At 36.1% G+C, this 16976-nt stretch overlaps 1 protein-coding gene across 6 annotated transcripts in view; it reads right to left on the bottom strand.

Moving 5' to 3' along the window:
• Positions 1–16976, bottom strand: part of TRPC4 (transient receptor potential cation channel subfamily C member 4) — a gene marked incomplete at both ends in the record, with an annotated part of 143569 nt that overhangs the window by 38285 nt on the left and 88308 nt on the right. For all 6 annotated transcript variants that reach the window (XM_080799214.1, XM_080799215.1, XM_080799216.1 and 3 more), the window contains one exon: positions 15280–15616. In XM_080799214.1, coding sequence (XP_080655340.1) covers positions 15280–15616 — 337 coding nt within the window. The remainder of the gene's footprint in view (positions 1–15279; positions 15617–16976) is intronic.

Genomic DNA, 16976 nt, shown 5'->3' with positions numbered 1-16976 from the left:
CTATATCCAGGAATAGTTAAAAAGAAAATAAATGTAAAAGATATTTTTTTCTTTTGGAATTGCTCTAACAGATAATTGCCTAAAGCAAAAACAGTAGCAAAGTATTGTGGTTTATAACATATATAGCATATGGAAAAGTAAAATGACAACATTAGCACAGAAGATGAGAGAGTGAGGAATTAGAAACATACTATCATAAATTCTTAGGTTACTTGTCAACAAAATAAATATTATTTGAAGTTATACTGAACAAAATCTTATATTGTAAACCCTAAGGCATTCTCTTAAAATATTTAAAAATGTAGGCAGGGGTGCCTGGGTGACTCAATCAATTGAGCATGTGATTCTTGATCTCAACTCAGGTCCTGATCTCAGGGTTGTGAGTTCAAGCCCCAAGTTGGGCTCTGTGCTGGGCGTGGAGCCTACTTGAAAAATATATTTTTATATACAATGTATATAAAAGAGATAGGAACCCAAAGAGCCTATACTTCTGTGGAAAGCAGATTCCTCCAAAGAGAGCCTCAGTGCTCACTGTGGCAGATTGCAGATAAATACACAGACCCACACACATATAAATACACACACATGTACATGTATATATGTATATATACATATTTAAATATTTAAAGAGCCAGAAATATAAACATGAAATTATGAAAAATATTCAATTTGACAACAGGCAGGAAAAAAAGTGAAAGTACAACAAAGAATGGATAGAGCCTAGGAAAAACAATAACAATGGGGTAGATTTCAAATCCATCAATATTAATAATTTCATTGACGTGTATGTTCTTAAAAAAATGTGTGGTCTAAACACACCAATTCAAAGACAGAGATGGTCATATAGAAAAATGCAAAACACAGCTATATTCCAATTCATCAACAGGTTAAAAATAAAAGAATAATAAAGACACTATGAAATACTAATCAAAAGAAAACTAAAAAACTAAAAAAAAAAGGAATGCGGGTTGGCTATATTAATATGACTAGATTTATTTCAAAAGATTTATATGACTGTTATCAGGTGGGTAAAGGGATATACTAACATAAGGGTGAAAAGGCCAACTCACTGAGAAGACAGAACAATTCTAAATATGAATGCAGCTAAGAATACAACCTTATAATGCAGGATGCCATAATTAAAATTGAAACAACAAAGAGAGAAAGGTATAAGTATACTATGGAGACCTTAGTATTCCTCTTGTAGCATCTGTAGGCAGAAGTTTGGTAGAAATATTGAATTCTGAACAACCCTACCAACAACCTGACGGTGGTAGAATACATTTTTTTTTCAAGGGCAGGCATGTGTGGTATTCACCAAGAGAGACCATATCATCATGGGCTATAAAACAAACCTTAACATATTTATACAAGTGGAAATCATTCAAAATGTGTTCTTTGACAATATAATAAACAACAAATCAATAATGAAATGTATTTGGAAAATCCCCAAATATTTTGCAATCAAAAAACATACTTCTAATAACCCTAGGTCAAAGAGGAATTTGCAGATTTTTGGAAAATATTTTGAAATGATTGAAAATGAAAATACATCCAAAAAAATCTGGGATACTGCTAACATAGTACTTAGAGTGGAATCTATAGGTTTAAAGACTTTACTAGAAAAGAATAAAAGTCTCAGTGATCTCTGCTTCAACTATGACACTATGAAAAGAAAAGCAAACATGTTAAATTCAAAACAAGCAGAAGAAATTAAAAGAGATAAGAGCAGAAGGCAATAAATTTTAAAACATAAACCTTGAGAAAAATCCACAAAAACAGAATCTAGTTCTCTGAAATGATCAGTACAACTGATAAAACTCTAGCCAGAATGGTCAAGGAAAAAAAGAGAGAATATATAAATGATCAATATCAGAAATGGAAGAAGGGGATCAGTACAGATCTTAGGACACCATAGGGACAACAAGTGAAAAAAATGAACAACTTGATATCCATAAATTTCGCAACTTAACAACTTAAATGAGTTGAACATTTTCCCTAAAAGACATTAACTTCTAATCTCATTCAAGAGTACACAGAGTAACCTGATTTGTCCCATACTTATGAAAGTATTATGAATTCATAGTTAAAAAACCTCCACCAAAGAAAAATTCAGGTCCAGTTGCTTTATGGTGAACTCTGCCAAACATTTAAGGAAGAAATAATACTAGTGCTAAGAACACAAGAACAAACACTTAAGAAAATACAAGAGGAAGAAACATCTAAGAGGCAAGCAAGTGTTATTTTGATAAAAAGTCTGACAAAAATAATACAATCAAAGAAAACTACACACTAATAACTTTTATGAATGTGCACAAAAATCCTCAACAAATATTAATTAGTAAATTAAATAGAGCAATACATAAAATTGATAATAACTGTTTTTCCCAGGAATGCAAGACTGTTTCAACATTTAAGAACAAGTCAATGTGATTTATGCCATCCACAGTCTGTTGGGGAAAAAAAGATCTCAATAGATGCCATAAATGCATTTGACAAAATTCAACAACCATTCATAATAAAAACTTTAAGCAAAGTATGAATAGAAAGGTAATTTCCTGATTTGATAAAGCACATCTATAAAAACATACAACTACCATCATGCTTATTTTGCAGAGGGCCAGAGAATAAATAAGTTAGGCTTGCAGTAAATGAATGGGTGTGGCTGTGTTACAATAAAACTATTTATAAAAAACTGTCAGCTGGAGCCTGGGTGGTGCAACTGGTTGGTTAGGCATCAGAATCTTGATTCTGTTCAGGTCATGCTCTCAGTCAGGGTCCTGGGATCCAGCGGGCATGGGCGGGGGGTGGAGGTGGGGCTCTGGCTCAGCAGGGAATCTGCTTGGGATTTCTCTGCCTCTGACTCTCTCCTTGCTTGCTTGCGTACTCTTTCTGTTTCTTTCAAATAAATAACATAAATCTTAAAACAAAAACAAAAACTGCCCAAGGGTCATATTTTCCTGCTGGGTCATAGTTTTCCAGCCCTTGTCTAGTATCTTGATTGTGGTGGTAGTTCATGATTATGTGTGTTTGTCAATGTCTTTTATCTCTGTGCCCTGAAAAAGAAAAAAAATAATGCTACAACTTGAAGACAGCAAAAATGATGAGAGATTGATGTTGACAAATGGAAATAGGGATAGATTAAAAATAAAGAAACATAATAAATATATAATATATCATAAATATAATAAATAGAATATCAATTGTGATATCTTGCTGATAGGTATGTTTGAAAATTCTCATAATAAAACTTTGGAAGAAATAAAAGTGAAGTAGACTTAATAGTCTATCATCATTTAATGATAACTAGAAATGGTTATTTATTATTATCTAAATTTATTTCTTCAAATTTTAAGTTAGAGCTCAGTTAATAACCTAGGTAAGGACTGATTTCAGCTGAACTAATTTTAGTGTGCATTTTTTAAAAGTTTTTACGTTAAGTTCCAGTTGGTTAACATACTGTAATATTAGTTTCAGGTATACGATATAGTGATTCAACATTTCCATACATCACCGCGTGTTCACCATGACAAGTGCTTTCCTTAATCCCCATCACCTATTTCACCCATCCTCCCACCCACCTTCTCTCTGGTAACCATCAGTGTGTTCTCTATAGCTAAGAGTCTGTTCTAACTTCAGACTCTTAAATATAGTGTAGATTTTAAAGTCTGCTGTAGACCCTGCTTTAGTCTGGATTTGGTGTTTATATATCCTAGTTTCCTCTTTGAGGTTCTTTCAGAAAGAAATCTCTCTTGAGAGCTCAGATAAGATAGGGGCATAACTGGGGAGATGATAATGATCACTGCCTCCATATTGAGGAAAGGAATATAATAAACCTGACTAGGATATGATGCATGCTCGGATTTTAGAGTTTGTGGGAAACTTAACAATTTATATTATCCAGTGAGGAAAAGCGCTCTGGAACCCCTCTCCTCTCCCCATTCTGTGGTGCTTTTTCCTACTGAGCCTGGGGACAATCTCAGAAGCCAGAACACAACCACAACCTACATAAGAAAAATCACACCCAAAGAGGCAGTGTAACTATGCTCCACTACCAGGTAATAAAGAAACCAGAATTCAAGCTCCTTAGGCAGTGCTCTTAGACAATGTTTTCTTATTTCTGAGATTTCACAATGTGGCTTATTTGTTTTGTTTTATTGGAAACTTGGCCAGTTCCCAGAGATGAGAAGATGTGTGCACTGCAATCATTAATTGAACAAATGCATTTCCAGTGAATCTTCACCAGAGATAAGAATTTGACTATAGCAGGTGAGTGAGGGGCAAGGCTCAGCTCAACTGGTACTCGGCTTTGTAATCTTAGACAATAGTGTTCTAGTGTTATTGCCTCATTTCAAAAGCAGAGAGGTTTGGATTATATACAGAATTCTATATATAGAATCAACAATCATGTAAATCATACCATCTACCTCAATGGCATGAATCACCAGACATTACTTCTTCCTGTCTGAATTATCAAATTTTACTAAAATCAGTCATCACAATAGTTTGCATGAAAGATTAAAAACTGTTTTATACCAGAGGACACAGACTTGCTTTGGTCTGCTGCAAAAAGCACAAGTTGGATCTTTGATATGAAAATTATAGGGAGAAACCTTCTTGTCCAATGTAAGAGAGAATTCTCTGGCAATCAGAGTTGTTCCAAAACCGGAATGGATCACCCTGTGGGGTCAAGATTCCAATCCAAGCCTGGAATGTCTTCCATCACTCAGGCTCCAGAGTAATGCTAAAAGTAGGTGCAAACCTGTTCCATCTGATCTCTGAAGGGCATTCCAAGTCTATGAATCTGTGATTCTGTTATTTTCAGGTTTGTATGTATTATAAAATGAAGTGTATTTTAAATACCTGCTAACTAACCAGAGTATTTATATCTTCTTTCCTTTTATTGATAAATTGCTACCTCTCTACTTGCTTCTACCAGATTGGAAAGCCAGATGTGATTATTAACAGCCACCAAAATAGGTAACTTCAAATATTTTATGGATAATTACATAAGGGAATAGAGAAACTGTGGGAAAACAGTTCAAAGAACTAGTTATAAGCTCAGTACAAAACAACATTTTAACCTGGAGCTCCTTAATATCTGAGCAGACTCTGTTCCAATTAGATGAGTTCAAGAAGATGGCACTTCCACCGGAAGCTTGGGCTAGATGACCTCTACGGTTTCCTAAGAAGGCAAAGAGCAAACACTCACAATTCAGAGATATTACAGTTCCTTAGGAATTCAAAAAGTAGACATTAAACCTGACTCTCTGGATCACACAAAAAAATTCACTTCTGACCTTTGTAAGTCACAGCTATGTGGAAAAAACAGAGATCCTGATGAAACTGAGGGTTCACACCATCATTTTTTAACCTGAGCTGTAAATCAAGACCGTCAGTCAGTGCTTGTTGGCTAATAGGGTTGGGGATCTTGTGTTTTTAGAGCACCAGAATCCACTAGCTCTTCATAGAGCTCTAGTTACCATATACATGTTTGGTAACTAATGATTTCTATGTCTTATGAGTACATTAGGAAAATATCAAGTTTCCTCTGCTCTGGCGACATTCACCGAAATTTTTGAAGAAACAAGCCTTTTAGAAAAGTTGGGGGGTGCTATTAACTGGCTGGAATATGCATCCAGATCAACTATTTGTGGTAACTAGTCTGAAGAGAACAAAGCTTCAGGGAGCTCCTGTCACAAAATGTTTGTCCTGTTCCCACAATGAGAACATTTCAAAATTGCTCTCTGCTGTTTATAAACAGATGACATGATTTCTGAGAGTCACAGTGGAGGTCTAATTACAAGCATGGATGTCAAGACTGTGGGGACCAGCGAAGAAAAGATCATAGTGCAAATGAGTCAGAGAACTTCCTTTGAAAGATATTTGTGGATGCCTGGAAGTTTTTGGTATTTATTTTTCCTACCTTTCCCATAACAGTTTTCGTCAGGGCTACTTGAGTGTCTGATTGTATTCCATTGTGTAAAGCTGGTTGTGAGGATAGGATGAAGTAGACAGACCTCAGACGCCACATTTAACAGCCCCAATTTCAGGTAAGAAGAGTGTAATTCTGTGAACAGACCTCTTGTCTTGTTCTTCCTTGCTGTATTTACACAAAGGATAAATAACCCCAAAACAAAGAGCGAGTCACCTTTTCACCTAGGGCAACCTGCCTGTCATGGCAGCCCAAGATCTAGTCAAGGGATCTGACCTTGGAAGTCTCTTCATAGAACACTGAGTTCTATGCTATGGCACTAAATCAATGTAGATAAAAAGAACAAAAAGAAAGAATTCCTCCCTGCTGGAGGTTTTGTTTTGTTTTGTTTTTCCCTCCCCAGATCATGGAATAAAAAGTGGTCTCTGGCGAAAATTTTGCTTTTCGTTAGAAAAATCTACATGTAGTTATTTTACTCAGTAGAGATTCACATTCTGCTGGACCCCAAAAAGGTACTGAGTTAAGGGGTAGCTTCTATTCCTCTCAGTGCTAATCTTAAAACCCAAACAGAGATAACGATGAGAGCCCCCACTAGCTTACAGAAAATTGTAGCCACACCCTTCCCTCTAGGGCATATAAGGAGACATTAGAACCGTATCTGTTACCAACCACCTGGCTCTCCAATCCCATAGTCTAAACTGAGAGAACACTTGGACTAAGTGGCAAGAGAGCCATCATGTCAGGGTCATACAGTTTTTGTGCTAATTCGGAATACCAGATGGAGAGACAAAGGTGACTGCTCTCCAGCACTACCACCTCCCCTAAAACAAGTGAGGAAGACTCTGAGAAGAATCCCTCAGAAATCTGGGGGATTTCTACAAGGAAAAACTGGCATCTCAATTCCTGCCGGAGTGTCTGGTCCACAAGTGGCTTGCTCATCTCTTCCTGGGTCTGGATCATCAGAGACGATAGACAGCATGTTTTGGTAGTAAGACAGTTGGCAGCAGCCTGACCTCCTGCCATGAGATGTGGCAAGGTTTTGTGATGCTCTTGGGGAATGAGGGCTTATCACAGGAAGAAGCCGAGCTTTAGCAATCATGCTCTCTTGTCCTTGCCAGGTCACAGGACCCATAAAGGAGCCAACTACTAGTTACAAGAGTTGAGGGACTGGAAGATGTCAGGCAGAGCTCTATTGTGCAGACCCAAGAATATGCAGTGTGGAGGTACACAGGGTCTCCAGAGAACACTTATGTGCCCATCAGGAGAGCCATGAGTCACAGCTTGTCATACTGGCTACACAGTATTATTCAGAGACACACAACCAGGAAAGAGCTGTGACCGGGGTTCCAGGAAAATCATGAAACTTGTAACTTTTCTTGTCATTCCTCTTCCTGACATCCACCAAGCAGGAGAACATGAACAGTTTGTGTCCCACTTGCCATTCCAGAGTTGAGGTTGAAGGATGAGCAAACGATGGACAATTCTAGGTCCTCTGAGCCATGGGCCACACTTTTGTCAGGAGGAGGAATGCTTTAAACTGATGATAAGACTCAAGCTGTTTTTTTTTTTTTTTTTAAGATTGTATTTATTTATTTGACACAGAGAGAGAGAGAGAGAGCGCGCACAAACAGGAGGAGAGGCCAGCAGAGGGAGAGGGAGAAGCAGATTCTTCACTAAGCAAGGAGCCCGACATGGGGCTCGATCCCAGAACCCTGGAATCATGACCTGAGCCGAAGGTAGACACCTAACCAACTGAACCACCCAGGTGCCCCTGGGACTACTTTTTAATAACTCAAAGGTTTAGGAACTTGATATCTACTAAACATATCATCAAGATATAAGAAAAGGATATCTAGCATAGAGTGCTTGGGAAGAATGATCAGAAGTAAAACCATTTCATGTTTAGATTCTAATGAGTTGTGACTCCTTAATAAAGCTTTCACATTAATACATACTTTGCATGAGATTTTGCTTCCAGAATTGTTTCTCAGTCTTTAATGTTTAAAGACCTCTGGAATATCTGAACTAATCAACCAAGGGGAGAATTCAAAATAGAAATTTTTTGTACAAATTCACAATGATTTTGATTTTAGTGAGCTGGTCACACTTCAAGAAACGCTGACTTAAAGGGACAGTGAGACAGGTAAAAGAACAAAACTGGACAACTTTCTTACCCCATAAACAAAAAAAATTTAGTATGGATTAAGGGCTTAAATGTGAGACCTAAAAGCATAAAAACCCTAGAAGAGAACATAGGCATTAATTTCTCTGACATCAGACATATCATCTTTCTCAGTATGTCTCCTGAAGCAAAGGAAACAAAAGCAAAAATCAACTATTGGAACTACATCAAAATAAAAAGCTTCTGCACAGCAGAGGAAACCATCAACAAAACTAAAGGCAACCTACTGAATGGAGAAGATATTTGCAAGTGACATGTCTGATAAAGGCATAGTATCCAAAATATACAAAGAACTTTCACAGCTCAACACTCAAAAACAAATAATCCAGTTTAAAAAAATGGGCAGAAGACATGATTAATCATTTCTTCAAAGAAGATATTCAGATGGCCAACACACACATGAAAAGATGCTCAACATCACTCATCATTGGGCAAATGTAAGCCAAACCAAAATGAGATATCACCTCATGCCTGTAAAAATGGCTAAAATCAAAAATACAAGGAACAACAGGGGATGGCAAAAATGTGGGGAAAAGGGAACCATCTTGCACTGTTGGTGGGAATGTGAACTTGTGCAGCCACTATGGAAAACAGTATGTTTTTCAAAAAATTAAATATAGAAGTACCATATGATCCTGTAATTCCACTACTAGGTATTTGCCCAAAGAATATGAAAACACTAATTTGAAAGGATATATGCTCCCCTATGTTTATGGCAGCACTATTTACAATAGCCATATTATGGAAGCAGCCCAAGTTTCCATTGATAAATGAGTGGATAAAGAAGATGTGCTGTGTGTGTGTGTGTGTGTGTGTGCGCGCGCGCGCGTGCGCGTGTGTGTGTATGGCAGAAAATTACTCAGCCATTAAAAAATGAAATCTTGCCATTTGCAACAATATGGATAGATCTAGAGAGTATAATGCTAAGCAAAAAAGAGAAAGACAAATACCTTATGATTTCACTTATATGTAAAAATTAAACAACAAAACAAATGAGCAAAGGAGTCTTGTATTCTTGGGCTGTTTTTGCCACCTCAAATCCTATTCCTCAAATTTTGGGGACAATATTTATGGACGATAAAGGTTCTAGCTCTGGAATGACACAACAGAATTATGAATCAAGTGTCTAGCATTTGCTAGCTCCTGATCCTGGACAAGGGATCTAACTTTTCTAAGCCTATTCCTTCTCTATGAAATGAGATACAAACAACATTTATTATAATTCAATGAAGTGGAGTTACTATGAGTTCAGATGAGAACCCACATTCAATCACTTGGCAGGGTGCCTATCTTAGTTTCTTTCTACTATGATTACCACAGTCACTACTGCTGCTGTCATTCTGAACTCATGAAAACCACTTCAGCCTCCCTCCAGTCTCTCACACTGACCCTCCCTCGTTTAATATCTACTCCTCTTTCCCTCTCTTTTGCCCCCTTCCCTTGAACCATCTATTTGGATCATGTTGCCAAATATTCTCTCAAATTGTGCTGATTTCACTTTCGGGGTACCAGATATGTATCGTGTCATCATACCTAAAATACTTAATCTTCTCCCTGATAAAGAAGTCTTTTGGCCAGCAGTAGAATGTGCCCAACAATTTAAATCTACATAAATATTTCATTGTTTGAAATCTTACTGTGTTAGTCTGGATAAATCTTGAAAGTCTTACCAGAGGTGACCTTAAACTTTTTTCCCCACAGATAAAAAGGAAAATGATGATTATATGTCATACTACAATGCTTATCTGGTTTTCTTGAAAATCAAAATGTCTTTTTAATAAGCAGATGTTCTGCAGCTGTGTTTGGGTGTCTATGTGTGTCTGCTGCCAGTTTACTGAGGTGGTTTAGAGTACCTTGCCAGGGAAGAGAGTGGGGAGAAACCATAAACTTGTTTCTTATAAATGCATAAATACCTTTGGCGGGCTATCTGAGAAGATGCATAATTCAGTATGAGTACCTGAAACCAAATGATCTTAATGCCTATTAGTCAAAAGGTGGAGAAATGGTCACAAAAAGGAAGAATTATATATATATAGAATTGCTTGTCTCTTTGAATCTTTATCTAGGGGAGAATGTGATCACAAGTTTTCTTTTTCCATTTGCAATTTGGCAGCCTTATCGAAATGTTCAGATTTGTTAATATCAACCCTTTACAAGATAAAAATATAAAATAAATCATGGAAATGAGAGGCCAATTTTGTTAGAGACAAATTGTCAAATAAGTACGTGTTATGGGCAAGATGTATAATCCGGATATTATGAGCAATTCTTAGTTTACGCCTAGGAATTCACTAGAAGTTATTTTTAACAGAGCTCAGATTTCTTCCTATGATACATCTTTCCCTCAGTTCACCCTTCTCCTTATCATGCTCAGTGTGCATGGATTTATATACTACATAATTATGGCATATTCTTAGGCACACACATAATATCAAGTCACTGCAGCAGACGTTTTTCCTTCTCATTGAGAACAAAGTATTTCCTGCTTTCTTAGTGTGATAGCCTTCAATAACAACCTAAGTTTTTGAAAAGGGTTGTCATTCTCATGGTTTCTCTTTGCTAAGTTGATAACCTAAGTCTACCTCCTGATAATTCACATGCATATACATATGTGCATACTTTTTTTTTTTTTTTGCAGGGAATAAGCTATGACACAGATTTGACTGTTACAGTCAAATTATAATAGATTCTGCAGAAAAATCAAAACTGGCTTTGGGGAAAGCTTTAAAAATTAGCATTCAAAAGTTGTTTTTTTTTCCCCCTCCTGTTTTACTCCATATTACCTTCAGAAAACAAATGACATCTATTTGAGATAAAACTGCTGCTATAATTGAGATAAATTCTCATTGTACATTATAAATATAACATGCTATATTTAGTTTGCATATAAATTTTATGTAAAAGGGAAATTCTGACATGAATATTCATTTCATATCCCTGATATTCTATGTTAAAAATCAAACCCTGAATAAATTAAGAGCCTCCAGGTCATGGCACAGCAGAGCACAGAAGCAGCCAGGTTTTTAATCTGGCCCGAGGCTCTTTTTAATCCATTGTCCAGTCTTTCCAATGACACTTTTTCTCAGACACTAGCAGAGCGTAGCTCTGTCATCGAGCTCATATGCTTGCTTGATGGAACATTGTTCCACTTTTTACTCTAGTTTAAATGGGTAACTTGGCAATATGAGAAGTATATTGGCATCTATCTGTCCAGAATCTACCTTTCGAGAGAGTTCTAACTGAATTATTTGTGATTAGTTTTCTCTTCCGGTTAGGACTGTATCTCAAGATGACTAAATCCTAAATTTGATCCCTGCATGAGGCTTTTAGGTCTCTTTGCTAATATGCTAAAGTTGATCTTGACAGCAGGCATCTATCTATAAGATCTCTCAAAGTTGTTCAGTGGGAGAAAGAAGAGTCAATAACCTTCCATACAAGAAAGTTCTGAAGGAAAAAATTCAAAACGCCTTGCAAGAGATGAGTTACAGAGTATCTATGAAACCACAGTGGAAGAGTACAAGGGTCATTGCAGACTGTTTTCTAAAGATACAAAACTCAATAGACTTCAATTTAAATAGTCAACAGGATGTGGAACTTCCACAGGAAAGATATTGAAAATAACAGGGAAGCATTATCCTGCCACTGTACTAAATCACAAGATAGCTGGATCTGTCACACCAAATATAAGTCTGTATTGTTGAAACACAGCAAAGTATATGAAAGAACAGAAATTCCAAAGCAAAACCGTACTTCTTAAGGAGATAAAGGGATCGATTTGAGAGATTAGGTTTTACAGTTAGACAACTTCTCTACTCAGGAAGAGTTAAAATTTATATGAATACATAAAATGAATAAACAAAAGTCTTTTTTTTCTCAGGATAAAAAAAATGGGTGGTATAAAAGTAATCATTTCTTGTAAGTTATGTTATCAGAAGTCTGGGAAACATCCCCTGAAAATGGAAGGAAAGTAAATTTAGTAGGAATGAAAAAACCTTTTTTTACATACTAAGTAGCTCATAGAGTGACATGGGTTGAAAATCAAGTCAGTTCAAGAAGACTATTACAAATCTAGACCCTCACAACGGAGGGACTGTGAAATGTTTGACAACTTCCTTGGCCAGACCTCAGTCATTAAATGAGACAAGATAGAAGAAGACTCATTAACGGGGTTATCAAATCACACCTGGCCTTTTTGTCTTTATCATACCTTCGGTAAAATGTTATAGCATTCCTATCCTGTTGCCCTTAGTCTCCTCCTCACCTCCCACCTCCTGTCAAAAAAGGACCAATTTTCTATGCCTTAATAATGATTGCTCCCTAGTACAGGACATTAGGACTCAGTGGGACTCTAAATCCTCCATTTTATTGAGAGGTTGTGACCACCCCTAATTTAATTTTCTCTCAGTGATAGAACCCGAGATATATTCAAATACAGTGTGTTTTCTACAAGAGCCTAATGAGAACCCCCTTTATAGTTACAGATCTAGTAAAACACTTAGAACTCAGTGTCAGATGGGAGGCACTTAGAATTCATCAGCTTTAATGAATAATATACTGTTTGGACAGATATATTTGATATAGAAAACCCTCCAGGCAAGAGAATCATTCATATATATTTTTATTCTAGAAAATCTCCTTTTATCCTAAAAATTCCCAGATAAATTAACTCTATGAAGTCAGGATATCTTAAAGAAATGTTGCCTTGGGGCGCCTGGGTGGCTCAGTGGGTTAAGCCTCTGCCTTCGGCTCAGGTCATTATCTCAGGGTCCTGGGATCGAGTCCTGCATGGGGCTTTCTGCTTGGCAGGGAGTCTGCTTCCCCCTCTCTCTCTGCCTGCTGCTCTGACTACTTGTGATCTCTCTCTCTCTCTGTCAAATAAATAAATAAATAATCTAAAAAAAAAAAAAAGAAATGTTGCCTTTAGGAGATATTTTTCTAGGTTAGAATTTTAATTATCACAATTAAATGTGTACCTTATTTAACTATTCAGCTGTGGTTTGGATATAATTTCTAGCCAACTTTCATGGAAAATTCTGTTACAAGTTTTGCAGGTAGGAGGCAGCCAATGAGTCTTAATTTCACAAGTTAATAAAGGTTTGAAGCTTCTATTTTTTAATGTTATTTACCATTTTCTGACATTAAGCAACATATCTCATTGTTTATTATCTATCTAGGTCCTCTAGTAAAATTTAAGCTTCATAAGGGCAAGGACTTTTTCTTCTTCTCTCTTTTTTTTTTTTTTTTTAATTTTTGTATCACTATTGCCCTGTACTGTACTTACTACATAGAAAGTACTCTACATATTTTCATTAGTTACATAAAAGAAAAATCTAGAAATACTATATCTGCTTATGTTTCATTCTATCTATAGCATTTTTCAAAATTAAGTATTCTGTATTTCATTTGGAATATCAGAAATTTTAGACATTCCATATGAGTTACCCATAATGGGAATTTTAGCCTCCTAAATGCTTCTTTAAGAATTATTTACAAGAGTCTACAGCCATACCACCCTGAACACGCCCGATCTCGTCTGATCTCGGAAGCTAAGCAGGGTCGGGCCTGGTTAGTACTTGGATGGAAAAATTATTTACAAGAAATTTTCTATGGAGAAAACTCCATAAAGAACATATTCCTAATGTGAAATATTTAATTTAAATATTTAATTTTAATGTGAAATATTTAATTTAAATGGGAATATTTAATTTAAATTAATTTAATTTAATTTTTGAATATAAAATTCAATTTTATATTGAATATCAACTGCAATATCATAATTTTATGCAAAAAGAACACAAGTTATCTAAACCTTCCTTCTAATTTAAGCAAGATCACACTTTATGCATGTCAGATTAATGAGAATATACTCTATCTTAATGGTCACTTAAGAAGGTATTTTTTTTGAAACAAGATGGGATCCGGAGGGAGGAAAAACCATAAGAGACTCAATCTCACAAACAAACTGAGGTCGCTGGGGGAAGGCGGGTAGAGAGAGGGAGGTGGGGTTATGGACGTTGGGGAAGATATGTGCTATGGTGGGTGCTGTGAAGTGTGTAAACCTGGCAATTCATAGACCTGTACCCCTGGGGCTAATAATACATTACGTGTTAATAAAAAAATAAAAAATTATAACAAAAAAAAGAAAAAAAGGTATTTTTTCCAGTATATTTGTAAAATGTATCAAATCTTGTTGCTATGAACTATTTTTATTGTCAGTATTTAGAGTATTTATAATCTTTAAAATTGAAGAATATATCTATGTCAGATTGAGATATAGTCCTTTTTTTCCTGCCTTTTCCACATTTTACAGTCTCTTCAGTAGTTTTGACACTTAAGCCAAACTGATCTTCTGAGACTCTGAATCATGAAATTTTCACTATTTTCTAATTACTAAATGAGGAGATGGATATGATACCAGAGAGGTTTAAAATGATAGGCTAAATTGAGAAAATGTGATTTCTCAGCAAACCACAGTAGGATAGAGGAAAGAATAATTGAAATGTAAATTTTAACTATGGCTACAATAACAAGAAGAGGGGAAAACAAAGCTTTTACCAGCTACTTTAAAGTTTTCTACCTTACCAAGATTTGCTGCAGATTCCCAAACATTTTTCTTTCTATGGAAAGAACAGAGAGATTGGAAGATGTTCTAATGTTTAATTTCCTATTATTTTGATTGAATATATTTGATTGAATATATATTTGAAGATAAACTTAATGGATTGATCTTAAAGAATGGTTATAGTTACTTTGTGTGTAGAATCAGTAATTCTTCAGAGTGATTTATATTTGTCTTTTAGAAGGTGTATCTATTAAGAAAATTAGAACGATCAGTGATATATAGCCAATGAGATATGTTGAAAATCTTTAAAAGAAAAGCATGCAAATAAAAATACCCAGGAAATCATTCACGGACATGAAGTCACTGAAATCACAAATCTTAAAACCTACGGTTACTTTTCATAGACTACGTCTGGGAGCAAGTCCCCCAAAACTTGCAAAGTATTTATTTAGTTTTGGGGATTAAGCTTTGGAGCTGCAATGACCAGAACCTGTTTTAACTATGCCTACGTCCAAAACTTTAATGACTATTCTTTTCTGGGCAATGAAATTCCATGGCAGCAACACGTTTTTATTATATTTTCTATAGTAACACATTTACCCAGGACCCACGGTAATATCATCCACTCGACGATGGTTGGTGGTGGACCTTGCCTGTTCAAGTCTGACCTGTCGATGTGCTGAGAGGCAAGCAGCAGCAGGAACAAAAAAGTCAAATAGGACGCTGTATGGCAGATGAACTTGATAAATGGCTTTCTGATGAACAGTCCCAGTGGGCTTTTAGGAGCTATAAGGTAGCACACAGAGAAGACGGGAAAAAGAAGTCCTATGATGAAACACGTCACCATCTTCACCGCCCAGTGCCGTCTCCTCCAGCCTGGGAACTCATCGTACCAGCGAGATGCAAGCAGTTGTTGACAATTGGGCTGAGCAACAAACTAAAGAGAAAGGAAAGGAAAAGGAAGAGTCAGTGTACAGGCGGTGGCTTCAGTTCATATGTAAGACCACAGAGTTATCTTTAAAGCCAGAAGTCCTGCTGTAAATAATTTTATACTGGGTGCTTGGCTGGCTCAGTTGGTGGAGCGTGTGACTCTTGATCTTGGGGTTGTGAGTTTGAGCCCCACATAGGGTGTAGAGATTACTTAAAAAAATAAAATCTATAAAAAGTAACAATTTTATAATTAATCAAAAAGTCCTCTAAATCGTTCTGTGAATAAAGCCCATTTATTTAACATTTTCCCCCCAAGGCATAGTGTTATGTGCTTAGCTAGATGTGGCAGAAATCACGGTTGTACTTGAGTAAGTAAAAATACAGCTGGAGAACACGAATATTCATAGGACACACTGGTAAGTGAGCAAAGTTATGTATAAAGGCACAAACATATATGTACGTATATAAGAACTGTAATATATATATATCATACATATGGCATAAGAAAAGATGTTAATAGTGGTTATTTCTCAGCTTACTGGTTATTTTCTGGTAATGACATTATACTAGATTTTCATTTTTATATTTGGGTGTACTTTTAACATTTTCTATGATAAACACTTAGTACTTTTATCATCAGAAAAAGGAAATATACTTTCAATTGGGTTGAGGCAATAAGAAAAACATACATGAAAGCATATTAAGATTACCAGAATGTAGATCATCATAGCTGAATTTGTTGGAAATAAAACAGATACTTTGCCTAAGTATAATCAATTACCATAAACCAAACATTTCACAAACACAACATCATTTTATCCTGACAACATGTTGGAGATATGGTATATTCCTTACTCTCTTTTAAGGATGAGGATAGAGGATGTTACAAGAGGTCAGTAAATTTACTCAAGGTTATAGAGCTAGTAAAGGATAAAATATTAGACTAACTGCTCCAGGATTTTTTTTTTTTTCTGCACACTCCCTTTCTCATTGGGACTGACAGCTAGGCATTATACAAATTCAGAGGAAGTTACTTCTTCCAGACGGAATGGTCCAAGAATGCTTCCCAGTAGATGTAGGCTCTGAAGGGACAGGTTTGTATAAGCAGAGAAGAGAGGGGAAGGCAATTAAAGGCAAGGTATGGTGGGAAAGAGAGAACACACACTGCCAAGAAGTGTTTAAGGGATGCCCTATGAGCAGTCTGACTGCAGTAGAAGCTTCAGTTTCTTGTGAGGGACTTGGGAAAACTCTACTGGCATCATATTTCTTCTTCAGTCTTAGCCTGTATGAATTTCCTTTAGACAAGACTTTGCCCTTACTCTTTTCTGATGGTAAGCAAGCAAAAAATCATGGAGTTCACATAAAGA

This window comes from Martes martes (assembly GCF_963455335.1).
Source record: "Martes martes genome assembly, chromosome: 3".
Taxonomy (NCBI): Eukaryota; Metazoa; Chordata; class Mammalia; order Carnivora; family Mustelidae; genus Martes; species Martes martes.
The sequence above is the reverse complement of the archived record's forward strand: the minus strand, read 5'-3'. Positions and strand labels throughout refer to the sequence as shown.